The following is a 15,450-nucleotide window of genomic DNA, read 5'->3' on the forward strand; positions in this document are numbered from 1 at the left end:
TTCCTTCGAAGATAAAAGCGAGTCCGACCATCACCCCTGGTGAGACAATACCGCGACTCGTCAGTGAAGAGCGTTTTTTGCCAGTCCTGCCTGGTCCAGCGAAGGTGGGTTTGTGCCCATAGGCGACGTTGTTGCTGGTGATGTCTGGTAAGGACCTGCCTTACAGCAGGCCTACTACGAGGATGATCGGCTGTCCTTCCTGTCTCCCTGTAGCGCTGTCTTAGGTGTGTCACAGTACGGACATTGCAATTTATTGCCCTGGCCACATCTGCAGTCCTCATGCCTCCATGCAGCATGCCTAAGGCACGTTCACGCAGATGAGCTGGGACCCTGCGCATCTTTCTTTTGGTGCTTTTCAGAGTCAGTAGAAAGGTCTCTTTAGTGTCCTAAGTTTTTATAACTGTGACCTTAATTGCCTACCGCTTGTAAGCTGTTAGTGTCTTAACGACCGTTCCACAGGTGGATGTTCATGAATTGTTTATGGTTCATTGAACAAGCATGGAAAACATTGTTTAAACCCTTTACAATAAAGATCTGTAAAGTTATTTGGATTTTAACAAAATGATCTTTAAAAAAAACAGTGTCCTGAAAAAGGGATGTTTCTTTTTTTGCTGAGTTTAGTTTACTCGCTTTAAAATTTATGCAAGCTGAGGTACTGTCTGTATTGTGTTAGTGCACTATAACAGTGTTTTTAGAGCTCCACATCATGCTTAAGAGTAACAGATGTGCTCCGAGTTTGGTTCCATTTGCTTACGTGCACTGAATGTGTCATATTTAAAGCGCTTGATTCACTTTCATTTCAATTCCAAATATGTTTGGCTCCTACAAGTTAATATACAAATACAAATAATACAGCCCATAGCACCTGGTATTTGTGGGCAGAGGAGAAGACGTTAAAATGAGGAGCACATTATACAGCTGTTGTGAATGTGAAGTTAGCTACACAGAAACTCTTCACACAAATGTCACCAAAATAAAAGCTTGACAGCTTAGAACTTTTTTGTTTTACCGGAAAACATAGCAATGCCCCGGGCAAGTTAATATTTTATGAAAGAAATATATTTTGTATAATTATGATGATGATGATAATAATAATTTAATATTATGATACAATAATATAACATTGAAGTTTACTGGGTACCAAAAATTTATGATGAATAGTAAGCCGAGATCCCATCACAATGTGGACAAAAACAGGTACAGAGTGGACCGGTATAATGTCAATATGAAGATGACTTTTTCTTCGAGGGGTTTTATCCCCCTCATTTTTTCAATGTTTTATTTACTTGTTTGTGGTGTATGTTAAAATGGTCCAAATTTTTTTTTTTTTTTTTTTTAAGAGGACTCAAGCGTGAACCCTCAAAGAGTGGCCTTAGTCTAACAATATCACTTACTAGCTTTTTGTTTATCATATCGGTTCAAATCCCAATATTTTTCAAAATAATCGCAATATGACTTTTTGACCACGTTCAGCCCTAATGTGAACTGATGACTGACGGAGGCTTTTAGTGCAATAAAGATTTAATTTTAACAGTGCTGAACAGCTTGACTCAAAGATCTCTCTCAAAGAATGTTTCAGGCCAAATTCATGTTATGACGTAAAGAGCAGGTGCTTTAAAACAGGACAAAAAAACAAAAAAACAGAAAGTCACCTTCTCAACGCTGCTCCAGAAGGCACGGACCTCCTTGGCAATAGAAGAAGCCACTCTCCTCAGTTTGGCCTGCTCCTCACGTTTTGCTCTCTCTTCCTTCTGCCTCACCTCCTCATGGTGGCGCATCACCATCCGCACTACCTGAAAAGGAGTTCAGATAGGTGAGATGCTCTTTTTTAACCCCCAATCCCCCATTTTCAAAATACAAATATCATATTTTAAATAGGACAGATTTATACAACTCTCTTACTTTTCTGGCCACTCCTCTTTTCCATCGTCTCTCTTGTGCAAAGTCTGCAGAAAGCCACTGCATTTCCTCACACAGGTAATCCCACTGAACTTTGGGCCGAACTGGTTCTGTTATACGAGACAGACGTTTTAGGGACCAGAAACCTTCACGTTTCAGTGCAAGGGTCCGATGTTCTATTTCTGCTTCCTGTTAAAAGTGAAAAAAGGCCACATAACTTCAATCCATCATTACGGATAGCCTACTTAAGTAACAAAAAAAATACAGATCAGAATAACAACATTTTGAATGCACATTAAATACTTCTCTCACATGTTTTGCCAGTCCTGCCATGTCTGTATGCTTCTCTGAGCGAGATTTGGGGGTGGCTGTTTGCTCTGACTGAGAACAGCCACTAGAACCCTGGGAGGATGTGGAGGGCGTGTTTTTGCCATGAGAGCTTTGTATAGGTGAGGCTCGGTCTGAATGGGAACGTATCCAGTCACTGGACGAGGGAGATGGACATGGAACAGGGGAGGTGGAAGGAGTGGAGCCTGCTGTGACCTTGCCTGCAATCCACTGGCAAACCTTAGGATAGAAAAATGGAGGATCTGAATGCATGAGTGCACAACAGAATTCAGAGTAGAATAAAGAAGTGTGAGAGAGTGCTCAAGAAGAAACAAAAGGGAGAAAAAGAGCTCCATAAAACAACAGCCTGGTCTACAAGGACATCTTGGGGAGCAATCATAATAGTACCTCCCTGCATGCTTCTAAATGATCCTCTGGGTGATAAAAACTAATTTTTACACTCAGCTCTACTCTCCTTATATATGACAAAACAATTATATTTAAGGCAGTGAGTTGGAAGTAGTGATAGACCGATATATTGTCCAGGCCAATAAATCGGCCAATATTTGGCCATTTTGAGATTACTGGCATCAGCCAATAACCCTGACCACTTGCCTGATAACCCTGACCACTTCTATTTGTTTGACATAAGGAATCGTTCACCCAAAAATGAAAATTCTCTCATCACTTACTCACCCTCATGCCATCCCAGATGTGTATAACTTTCATTCTTCTGCAGAACTCAGATTAAGATTTTTAAAATAATATCTCAGCTCTGTAGGTCCATGCAATGCAAGTAAATGGTGACCAAAACTTTGAAGCTCCAAAAAGGACAAAGGCAGCATAAAAGTAATCCAAATGATTCCAGTGGTTTAATTCATGTGATATGATAGGCGTGGGTGAGAACAGATCAATATTTACATTAAGTCCTTTTCTTTTTTTTTTTTTTTTACTATTTCTTAATTTTATTTATTTTAACATATACATTAGCCAATGGTAAAAGTGAAGATTTATAATCACTAAATTAATTGTGTTATATAAACTGTAATCAGTTTCTTCTGCACTGCCGATCCCTCTGCACCTACTGAATGACAGCAATTGTGTTTTATTTCAAAATGTTGTCACTCGCGTACATCACAGATTCAATGATTGGCCGTTTGTTACGTGGTTCAGCCAGTTTGAGAGCTCCACCAATCATCATATAGAAAAGCCGGGCTTCCAGGCAGGATAGAAATACATTAATTGAAAGCCCATTGTCCAATCAAAAAAAAAAAAATCACATAATTTCCCTCATGTAAATAGCACTCATGAGGCTCCCACAGATCTCCAGAGATGCACGCCCTCCGGGCGGGACCCAAAATTACGCATTTAGAGTCTCTTTTCCAATGAATATCGATCTTTTGCTCCATGGACAAAATCATGCAGATAGCACCAACAGAACGAACATCGCAAAAGTGTTGTATGCTGTTGCACCCTTTTGTTCGCTTAAATATTGAACTGGGACAATCATTATCTGAATTATAGAGGTTATATGTAATTTGATATACATGTCATTGTGCAATTTTAATGACATTAAGGGAAGCCGTGCTACCCGTGTAGTCTTAAACCAACTGCCTCTCCTGGGATGGCATGAGGGTGAGTAAATGATGGGAGAATTTTCATTTTTGGGTGAACTATCCCTTTAAGTAAATATTAAGTATATTTATTAGCAATAAAGTAAATATTGTGTTGAATAAGTGTTCATTTAATGTCAGCATATTTGTCCACATCTTATTTACTATAATAAACATATATTATCCTATATACAGCCTACAACTACATTAATTCAGACACTGTGCACCCTGCTTTCTTTAAGTATCTGCCTTCAAAAAATCCATATCGGTCGACCACTAGTTGGAAGGAGTAGGATCTTCACATCAACTCAAATCAGATGAGATCAGAACAGAGCAGATCAGAGTTGAAGAATGCCTGACACCTCTTACCTTCAATAATAAGCCTTGTTTGTCTGTCCTGCTCTGCACATGCTGGAAAACACACATGGCTCAAAATACAGCCAATAAGTGCGCTAGCATCAAATCATAGTTTTCAAACTATTATGGATAGTGCCACAGGATCTAAAATATCTGCATTTGAAATACACTTTTGCTGACTACCTCGGTTATTAACTTTCATCATGATGACACATAAGTGCATGTAAAAGCAGTGCATGTAATCAAATACGATGAATTTGTTAAAGCAATAGCAGGTGACTTGGATATCCAAGCCATTAAAAGATTTTTGATTTTACCTTGTTCAGTGCTGGACTGGGCATAGCAACGCTGTCATCATTCTGGACCTCCATGGAACTGTCAACCTCTCCATCACTGCTTTCTTCAATGGAAGCATCAAGTGGCTCCAGGATAGTGTGCTGAACATCTTGTATAGTTGACAAATGTTCCACTGGTGACTGCTGCTGTTCCAACTCTAGTTCACCCCCCAAAGATGTTGAATCTTGGCATGGTGTACTGACCGGTGATTGCTTGGTCCTCTTCCCCTCCAGGTTAGCACTGGATCCAGTACCCCACTCATCTCCAGAAGATGGAGGAGGGCTTTGTGAGGTATGGAGTTGTACTGTTGATAAAGACATATTAGCAGAGGATTCATTCTGAAGCATCTTGTCAGACCATTGAGAACTATTTGATATACTAAAGTTTTCTTTTTCACAGCTGTTCTGTGAAAGTACACTAGATATGGAAACAGTCCAAGAGGACTGAGAGAGAGTGTTTGAGACAGGGTAGTCACCAGGTAACATGGCATCCTGCTTAATGGTGGAGGTGCTATCATGCAGAGAGCCTGCATTTGAATCATTTTTAGCAAGGCACTCTGAAGCTTTATGTGATCCATCACTGGGGCTGCCAGCTTGGACAGGGGAGTTCTGTTTAGTCGAGATACTAGCAGACAGGAAAGGAGGGGGCTTAAGGACAGGGTCGTCACCCTTTTTTAAGATCAGTAGTTTTGGATCAATTGTGCCATAAGACAATGAAATTAATGACACATCTGGTGTATTTTTCATCCCCACAACAGATTCTTGTGGCACAGAGACAATTGTGTTATCCATCAGATTGGACGTTAACTCTGTGATTGTGTTTGCAAGATTAGTGGGACTTGAATTCTCATTTTGGTTGATAATTATGGTCCTTTCTCTTTGTGGAGAGGGCATGGTGTTTAACTCTTGTGTTGGTTTTAGAGTATTAGGGTTAGATGAGGTCTGAGGTTTGAACTTTTGCATCAATGTTTCCATTGGTTCAGGAAATTGTTTACCTGCCAGTTCTTCCTCTTCTCTTTCAGGTAACAGCAACTTAACATCACTGTGTACAGCAGTTGAGGTAAAGCAGGGTACAGTGCACTCATATACAGCTACAGCTGACTGGGATTCAGGGCACTGCACCAGAGACTCTGCGCTGGCCTCGGCACCCTTGCACTGCCCCTCTATCTCGCTTACGACCAGCCAGGTATCCTCCATATCTCGCTGCATTAAAATACCAACATCAATCAAATCTTTCACCTCAACAGCATTGATTTCAGACAGAGCCTCTGTACTCTCTTCCTGCCTTTCTTCCACAATACCTGGGGTGTCATTCAGGCATATCTGTATCTGTGAGAGTTTATGATCTGCTGGAATGGACTCTTGCACTTGTTGGACCACACAGTCAATGCTGGTTTGAGAAAGTCTTGGATGATCTGATTCCAGTCCCTCTAAAGTCACACAGTTCTCTGTGTGTGAAAGCAGAATGCTCCCATCCTGTTGGTGATTTGAGGACATGGATATTTCTATACGATTGGCACTGTTATTCTGTTTCAAAATCATATCTGATGAGCCACAAACCATGACTTGTGACACTTTTTTAACTATGGGGACTTGTACATTATTCGTGCACGTTCCATCCACAGACAGCTTTGGTTCATCAACAGAAATGTCATGAAATACTTCAGCAGTCACAGGGAAATTCTCATTACTTTCTCCCGCCCTTGCACCAGTCTCTTTACATAAATGAAAGGTTTTGGGGGTTTCACTTAAGTTTATATGCTGAGAGCTTAGCTCTTGCGCAGACTTCATATTCTCAAGCAGGGTGGGCATGACAGGTGTTTTAAGAAGTGGGCTTGCATTAGGGAGGGCTGTTCTTTTTGTAGCAGATGCCAATTCTGACCCCTGCTTTCTTTTACTGCAGTCCTCTGGAGGACAACCCTCGTTTGAGTCGTTTAGCATGCTGTTTCCATTGTCTGGGGTAATGTGCTGTGCATAGTAAGGTCCTCCTTGCTTCGATGAGGAATATCCTGAGCAGAGAGAATGTCCACTAAAACCCTGTCGTGCTCCCTCAGCTGCTTTTGTAGCTGGACCAACGTCACCTTTTGTTTTTGGTAGCTCTTTCACAACATCTTCCATGGTCTCCTTAGAGTCATTAAGTTTACAAGCCTTAGCTGAATTTGTTGTACTTTGTTCCTGTGGGACACTAAACTCAGATGAGAGAGTAGTCTGATTTGTCTGAAAAGGAGGAGTTGTTTGGGACTGCTCAGAGTCTCTGGGTGTTGTCTTAACCGCACTTGAGACTGCTGGGATGACTTCAGTTTTTGAAATACAAAGACTCTCTCCAGTTTTGTGCTTTCCGGGCATGTTCTCCTGACTAATATCAGGCTTGTATTCCAATTTGATTGTCTCTGGAGGCAAAGGTCCCTTTTCTGTCTTATTAGGGGCAGAGACATCCCCTGCATCTCCAGGGTGTTGGCTCCAATCTCTGCAGTGGCCTGTACTGGATCCCTCCGCCATGTCAGTCTCCCTATATGCAAGGCTTGTTTTCTCTGTGTTACACCTGCAAAGCAAACCCCGTTTTTTTGCAATAATTTGCGTCCCGCTCTCAAAAAGTCTGTCTGAGGGAGTCTGACCCTCCAAAGTGTTTGAAAGCTTTTGTAATTCTTCAGCAGTAGCTGACACCAGTCCTCTTGGGACAGTTTCTTTATGACACAAAGTTGATATCTCTTCTGGATCCTTGGTGCCGCTGTTTCGTTGAGTGTCAGTGATGGTCTGTTCTGTATATGCAGCCTTTGAGTTTCCTTTCTGCTGCTGCGAACCAGTGGCAATGTCAACCGAAGACAGGGGTAGAGGGGCAGCTGCGACTGGCTGCAGGGCATGCTGGGGTGGCCTGTCCACATTCTGCGCAGCCGCGGAGGTGCCACCCAGCACAGCCACTGCCGGACACGTGCGCTGCTGCACCGCCTCCTTCCCAGACTGTCCTGCTTCAGAAACAGCACTGCTACGCACTGAACCTAAAAGAACAGAAATGAAATGTGTCAAGACTAACCTTTTTAAACATTATACACACACAAATCTTTAGATCTATTTTTGGGGCAAACTACATAAAGCAATTTACAAACAAATCAGCTTGCAATTAAACAATACCATATAACTTGGAAGAACTAAACACCTGTATGTAGGGGTGTAACGATTCACTCATTTTCTCGATGCATTGATACCTAATCCTGCTGATTTATATGCATTGATTTTTAAATATGATTTTTGAATCGAGAATCATTAGTGTTGGTCAATAATTAATTTAAAATTGAATGAATCACAATTCGACAAAATATTTAACAAAATATAAATATTTAATTAGTTACATATGCAATTCAATGGAAACATATGAGGCCATGTTCTCTAGCGTGTCTTGGAGCGCACGCCCTCATAGCTCTCTCCTCACAGAGGCACACTGTACTTTCTTCAATTGACAGCTCGCGCTCTTGTCTCAAGTGAAACGTGCTCAAAGCAGCATACAGCTGCCAACACACTACTGAAATAAAAGGCTTTGATTGCGGGGAAACTTAGAAACACATTTTCTACAAGACGAAATAGTGCCATTTTACTAGTATCATTGTTTAGTTGGGGAGTTGGCATTCATAAAACATTTAGGTTGAAGTCATCAAGTTGATATTGCTTTTCTCTTTTCCTTATTTGTATATGAGGCCTTGAGGAAGCTGAATGTATTCTTATGTTGTTACTTTAATGCAGTAATATTTTTACTGATTCAGAGTTCCCATAGTCATGGAGAACCTGTAAATGTCAGGGAATTTTAAAATTGTGTTTTCCAGTCCTGAAAAAGTCTTACTAAATAAACAAAAAAAATCATGGAATTTTCATAGTGAAATATGGAATCAATATATGACAATCCTGTCAATTTTATATAAGAAGCCTGCACACTATTACATGGGGGGGGAAGACATACACCGCCAAATGCGAGATTTGTGTGAGTTTTCCTGCAAGAATGACAAACGTTTCGGTCACAGGTGACCTTCCCCAGTGCTTGATTACAATACCAAACCAAGGAGATGTGGCCTTTTTTTTTTTGGACTTCTCAAAAGGCGCTGTGAGTTCCTTAATTTTTACAGTGAAATATGGAATACTTTTAGAATTATGCTTGGCTCTAAAATATTTTATCACCACATTGCTCTCTGTTGTTTCCAAGAAGCCTGTATGTACATGTATTAAAAGTGTTGTCTTTCAAGCTTATTTTAAGTATTATGTATTTTTCTTGCCCACATTAGGGGGTGTACTTAAAAAATCCTATAAATGCATTTAAAAAAATAATCGAAATGAATTTCATTGTGTATCAAATCAAATCCTTCTGAATTTGGGCCCCTTTTTAGCATTTACATGTTTCCCCTTGGTCAACTCTTAAGATCTCTTGGTCTTAATTATCATTTTTACGCAGATGACACCCAGATTTACATCTGTTCAAAACCTGGTGATTGTGTGGCTGTCACCTTTCTTGCACAATGTATTACTGAGATAAAAAAATGGATGTCTCCAAATTTTTTGTCTCAAAAGTGACAAGACTGAGGTTATGCTCATTGGTTCAACCCACCAGCTTCGTAAAGCTGGTTCTTTAACCTTAAATATGGATGGCTCTGCTCTGGAGTTTCAAACAAAATTGAAAAATTTGGGGGTGATATTTGATGCAAATTTAACATTTGATCCTCAAGTCTAGAATACTGTTAAAACATAATTCTTCCATCTCAGAAACACTGCAAGACTGCACCCCATGTTATCTTTCTCAGTGGCTGAAAAACTGATCAATACTTTTGTATTTTCTCGTACTTATTATTGCAATGCTTTACTTGTTGGGGTCTCTAAATCTACCTTAAATAAGTTGCAGTATGTGCAAAACTCTACTGCTAGAAACTTGACTAGGACCAGCACAAGTGATCACATCACTCCTATCTTGGAGTCCTTGCACTGGCTCCCTGTCAAGTTTCGTGTAGACTTTAAAATTCTCATGCTTACCTACAAGGCTTTGCACGGTTTGGCCCCTCAATACTTGTCTGAACTTTTAATCCCCTACACTCCAATGCGTAATCTCCGCTCCTCCGAATCTGTTTTTTTTAACTGTTCCTCCTACTCGTCTACGTTCTATGGCTGACAAGGCCTTCTCTTCTTTTGCACCAAAACTGTGGAACTCTCTACCCTCTGAGGCTAGACATGCTGAATCTTTTAGTATTTTTAAATCTTCTCTTAAAACTCACGTTTTTAGGGTTGCTTTTCTGTGATTATTATTGTATTCTTTTTAAATTGTTCTGATTGCATGTTTTCTTTTTTGTATTTCAATGTATTTTTCTTTTTCTTTTGTAAAGCGCTTTGAGATGCAACTTTTAAAGGTGCTATAGAAAATAACGTTTTATTATTATTATTGAATTTGCCAAAAAATATATATATAATTTTTTTAATCAAATCAAAAACCTATGAATCGAATCTATTTGCTTTCAGCCCAAAGATTCGAACCCCTACCTGTATGTGATGAAGGACCAGCCTCTTCCGTGATTTCCACTTCCAGGATGCTGAGATCAAGGGTCCCGCCACATCTGAGGGATGAGAGATAAACATTAAGAGATAAATGAACGAATATGCACCACAAATTAGATCAACTATAGGTAAATTTTATTACATTTGCAATCCTAACACAAAAACAGCAAGTACATGATGCAGCATACGAAAGAAAAACGTGTTTTTATAGAATGCAAAGTCTTATTAATGAGTTAGCTGCAGCAGGACTATGCAACTTCCATAAACCGGCCTGCTGTACGCGGTTATTGGCTATAAAGCAAGCGTAGCGAAATAATCCGGACCAAACACCAAATTAGTGTTTCTGAACACATAAATCACGACAGTACTCTCTTTTAATACTAATGGAAATTCACATGCACATTTATAAACATATAACTTATTAAAACAGCCGGCGTCTTCAAACAGCATATTCCAGACCAAATAAGGCATGCTCGTTTAAAAATTAACTGTCCACAACATTTAAAACACACATGACACATCCAATCACCTAATTCTTAAAATGCCAAAACGAATGTAACTGTACTAGAGCCTGTTGGCGAAAGACCCAGGGTCACTTTCAGTACAATAGTCCGGGCGCTTCATTTACAGCTAGCCTTTAGCGACAAGTTACAGCTAAATCGGACGTTATTCTCTTGCGAATTATTATTAACTTCAACCAACACTTGACGGTTAATGTTTATTTCTGACTATAACGAATGCTGCCGGCAAGTCTGTTTGCATGAGGCGGGCTGTAGACACACATGGGCCTTGAGCATGCTAGCGATGCTAACAGCCCATAGATGTTACAATGCAGCCGCCAGGATAACGCTTCAGTTATGTTGACGTTAAAATTACGATCTAACATTATTGACCGTTTTGTGAAATACTGCGAGAGAGTGTGTCTGTTAATAGCATGTTACATATAACAGACTGTTATTATGTATATCTTTCACACACACACACACACACACTTTGATACATGTATAAATACACAGTCTCAAGCTCTCTCGCGCGCACTGAACACTGCAAGAGCAAAGAGCGCGCGTGCATACGTCGCCTTCCATGAGAAGTTATGCAGTAAGCAAAGCGACACTGTAATTTGTAATAATCCATTGTTAATGACTTAAAATACTTGTCACTGAACGTTCATTTATTATTTTACCCATACAAGGGAGCAACCAAGTGACGTCACCGCGTGGGGTCACGCGTGACAAAGATGCCATTCAACTCTCTAGTCAAGTCATATACACATATACTGTATTATACAGTATATATGCCCCTATAACAATTAATCGATTAATTTAAAAGTTTTAATTGAAAACAATGGTTGCAATACAACGATTTCTAAGAGGAGGCAATGTGCTTGGTAAAGTAATCCTCACTCTGAAAAATGTTGCGCTGTCTAGTAACATTGAATAACACTGTAGGATGCCAAGAAACGCTTAATAACAAGTTGGTTGTAGGACTCGAAATGAAGGACGACAGTTTCATTTTCAACTTGCTGTCTTAAAAGTGTGCAACACAAAGAAAACCGAAACCCATCGGACTTGCTAAAGTGTTTGACTGCAATTCAATAAGTTTGCATTACACTGAGAGAGGAGTGAGGCTCAAATGTGCTGATGGTCCATCCGAGCGAGCTCAATAAATGTCATGCTTAGAAGTAACCTTCCAAAAGTGATAAATACTTCAACAACCCGACTGCTTGAAAGTCAACCTGTCCCGCCATGTCACAATCCCCCTCTAACCCCCTTTCCCTCCTCCCCCTCCCATCACTTCCTCCCCAGCGCTCCCCCCTCCTCTCACCGCCGCCATCTTAAGTTCCCACCTACCTGAAATTTCCGAGCACTTTTCTTTTACTAAATTCTCGCTAAAGGAGTCGCCATCCGCTTCTAATCGTACTCAATCCGTGTAGAGACTATTCCAAACTGTCTCTCGGTACCCAATGAGGTACTGGCAAGTTCGTAGGATCAAGTTAAAGAACGCTCCGAGAGAGACTGGGTTCGGGATCGCTGAATCTAGCGGTTGCGGGGAGGAGACTTTCGACGCAGCGAAATGGAGGAACGAACGACTGCTGACCAAGTTGCTGAGCTCAACGTCATCTCGCGAGACTGGCTTCGGCGCGCGCAACACTGCAGGCTTCTGTCACAGATTCTGCTACACAGACATTGAAGCCGATTTCAACATTACTTTCCTTTTATATATATTTATATACAGCTCTGGAAAAACTTAAAGAGACCACTGCAAAATGATCAGTTTCTCTGGATATACTGTTTATAAGTAAGTGTTTGATTAAAATGAACATTTTAGTTTTATTCTATAAAGTACTGACAACATTTCTCCCAAATTCCAAATAAAAATATTGTCATTTAGAGCATTTATTTGCAGAAAATGACAACTGGTCAAAATAACAAAAAAGAAGTTCATATTCATTTTTAAACAACACAATACTAATGTTTTAACTTAGGAAGAGTTCAGAAATCAGTATTTGGTGGAATAACCCTGATTTTCAATCACAGCTTTCATGCATCTTGGCATGCTTTCTACCAGTCTTTCACATCACTGTTGGGTGACTTTATGCCACTCCTGGCGCAAAAATTCAAGCAGCTCGGCTTTGTTCGATGGTTTGTGGCCATCCATCTTCCTCTTGATCACATTCCAGAGGTTTTCAATGGGGTTCAGGTCTGGAGATTGGGCTGGCCATGACAGGGTCTTGATCCGGTGGTCCTCCATCCACACCTTGATTGACCTGGCAGTGTGGCATGAAGCATTGTCCTGCTGGAAAAACCAATCCTCAGAGTTGGGGAACATTGTCAGAGCAGAAGGAAGCAAGTTTTCTTCCAGGAAAACCTTGTACGTGGCTTGATTCATGCGTCCTTCACAAAGACGAATCTGCCCGATTCTAGCCTTGCTGAAGCACACCCAGATCATCACCGATCCTCCACCTGGTCATCTAATGGTTAGACGGAGATTGTGAGAGGCCTTCAAGCCACAGTGTCTCGGTTAGACGGAGACTGTGAGAGGCCTTCAAGCCACAGTGTCTCGCACCCACTGTGAAATTTGGTGGAGGATCGGTGATGATCTGGGGGTACTGCATCTTTTTTGTTATTTTGACCAGTTGTCATTTTCTGCAAATAAATGCTCTAAATGACAATATTTTTATTTGGAATTTGGGAGAAATGTTGTCAGTACTTTATAGAATAAAACTAAAATGTTCATTTTAATCAAACACATACCTATAAATAGTAAATCCCGAGAAATTGATAATTTTGAAGTGGTCTCTTTCATTTTTTCCAGAGATGTATATATAAATTTCAGCCATGCTCATGACATTCTCAATTGCACGTCTGCAGCTTTTGAACACAAATCGTTTCTTTAAACCAGTCTTCTGTGAAGGGTTTCTTCTGAACATACTGTTCAACTTTGAATGGTCTTTCCGAGACAGCAGTTTGACAAGGGATACGTTTGTTTGTTTGTTTTTATATAGAGTTTACCCCCCAAACTCTAACAGATGTCTCTATAGGTTTTTTATGGACCAGATAAGGTGCTCATTTTAGTTTTAGTCTTCCTGGTTACTCTTAAAGTGACAAGGCAATATTTTCAGTGCTTTAAAAGGATAGTTCACCCAAAAAAAAAAAAAAAAAAAAAAAATTCTCTTAAGATTTACTCACCCTCATGCCATCCCAGATGTGTATGACTTCCTTACTCCTGCAAAACACAAAGATTTGTAGAAAAAACATCTCAGCTCAGTAGGTCCTCACAATGCAAGTGAACAGTGGCCAGATATTTGAAGCCCCAAAAAGCAAATAAAGACAGCATAAAAGTAATCCATACACAGGGTTGGGAGGGTTACTTTTGAAATGTATTACACTACAGATTACAGAACATATTTCGTTAGATTACTCTAGGTCAGTGATGTATTCTAAATACTTTGGATTACTTCTTCAGCACTGGTAGATTTTTTCACTTGTTTTGACTATAAAAACTCTGCCAGTACAGTAAGACAAAAATACACGTTAAAAATACATTCTCAGAAAAACCTAAATATCTTATGCAGTGTTGTTTCTAAAACAAGATCAAACTGATCTTGTTTGAAAGATTTTTAGATATTTTTACAGGAAAACAATTCAAAAATTATTATCAAGAATATGATTTTTGCCCTAAGATCAAAGGTCTTACTAGAAAAAAAGGAATTATGATCCAACGTGAATGTTGTTGATAAAAAAATATGATCGTGCCTGGTAACGTGCATGTAAAATGGATAGAAATAGTATTTTAGCTTAGCGTAAAGCTGACAATTTACACAAGGTTTATTTCTATTTCTTCTGCTCCATACTTACTTCAAACTTACTTCTCTGTCTGCTCGTATGAATGTAATACATCATAAGAAAGTGTTTCACCGCTGTTCAAATGCACTTTGGATCGCATCATTTATATATATAAATGTTTTCCATCTGAAAGGACTAAATATTAAATGAAACAATTGACAATAAAATGCAATCAAAATACTTTTTGAATGTAAATGTATTCTAATTACCAATGATTTAAATTGTAACTGTAGTGAAATACAGTTACTTATATTTTGTGTTTTAAATACAGAATCCCGTTACATGTGTTCCGTTACTCCCCAAGCCTGACCACACGACTCCAGTGGTTAAATCTGTCTTCTGAAGCAATGTGATAGGTATGGGTAAATCTCCACTTTTACATATTTTTTTTGGCGACTCACATCCTTCATGCATATCACCACCTACTGGGCAGGGAGGAGAATTTATAGTAAAAATATTGAATATTGACGTTTCTCACCCACACCTATCATATCCCTTCTGAAGACATTTAATTTAAATGAATTTAACCACTAGAGTCGTATGGATTACTTTTATACTGCCTTTATGTGCTTTTTAGATCTTTAAAGTTCTGGCTACCATTCAGTTGCATTGAATGGATCAACAGAGCTGAGATATTCTTCTAAAAATCTTCATTTGTGTTCAGCAGAAGGCAGTGGTGGCTCAGCAGTTAAGGCTCTGGGTTACTAATCAGAAGGTTGGGGGTTCAAGCCCCAGCACTGCCAAGATGCCACTGTTGGGCCCTTGAGCAAGGCCCTTGACCTTATCTGCTCCAGGGGCTCTGTATCATGGTTGACCCTGCACTCTGACCCCAACTTAGCTGGGATATGTGGAAAAAAAAAAGAATTTCACTGTATATGTGCAAATGTATAATGTGTGATAAAAAAATTAATCATTCACATCTGGTATGGTGTAAGTAAATGATGAGATAATTATAATTTTTTTGGGTGAACTATCCCTTTAAGTGATATTAATGATAGATGCCAATGTTATGTATATGTATACGTAAGTCACATATACTAAATAAAATAA

General features: G+C 39.6%; 1 protein-coding gene and 1 long non-coding RNA gene across 7 annotated transcripts in view; one reads left to right on the forward strand and one right to left on the reverse strand.

Moving 5' to 3' along the window:
- Positions 1-12,218, reverse strand: part of LOC127426980 (helicase SRCAP-like) — a 39,903-nt gene extending 27,685 nt beyond the window's left edge. Inside the window, exons 1-7 of one of the 6 annotated variants that reach the window (XM_051674226.1) lie at positions 11,128-11,198; positions 10,040-10,113; positions 5,008-7,527; positions 4,514-4,836; positions 2,212-2,466; positions 1,903-2,088; positions 1,653-1,793 (exon numbers count right to left, since the gene is read on the reverse strand). In XM_051674226.1, coding sequence (XP_051530186.1) covers positions 1,653-1,793; positions 1,903-2,088; positions 2,212-2,466; positions 4,514-4,836; positions 5,008-7,030 — 2,928 coding nt within the window. In that variant the 5' untranslated portion in view covers positions 7,031-7,527; positions 10,040-10,113; positions 11,128-11,198. Of the gene's footprint in view, positions 1-1,652; positions 1,794-1,902; positions 2,089-2,211; positions 2,467-4,513; positions 7,528-10,039; positions 10,522-10,583; positions 11,042-11,127; positions 11,199-11,663; positions 11,782-11,904 lie in introns of those variants that run through there. The other 5 variants (XM_051674221.1, XM_051674223.1, XM_051674225.1 and 2 more) reach the window with 5 other exon arrangements.
- On the forward strand, positions 10,089-15,418 carry LOC127427011 (uncharacterized). The gene is made up of 3 exons (XR_007894889.1): positions 10,089-10,182; positions 14,672-14,756; positions 15,068-15,418. It is a non-coding gene; the product is annotated as an uncharacterized LOC127427011 (long non-coding RNA).
- Positions 15,419-15,450: the final 32 nt, after the last annotated feature.

Source organism: Myxocyprinus asiaticus, chromosome 36 (genome assembly GCF_019703515.2).
Source record: "Myxocyprinus asiaticus isolate MX2 ecotype Aquarium Trade chromosome 36, UBuf_Myxa_2, whole genome shotgun sequence".
In the NCBI taxonomy this organism is placed as follows: Eukaryota; Metazoa; Chordata; class Actinopteri; order Cypriniformes; family Catostomidae; genus Myxocyprinus; species Myxocyprinus asiaticus.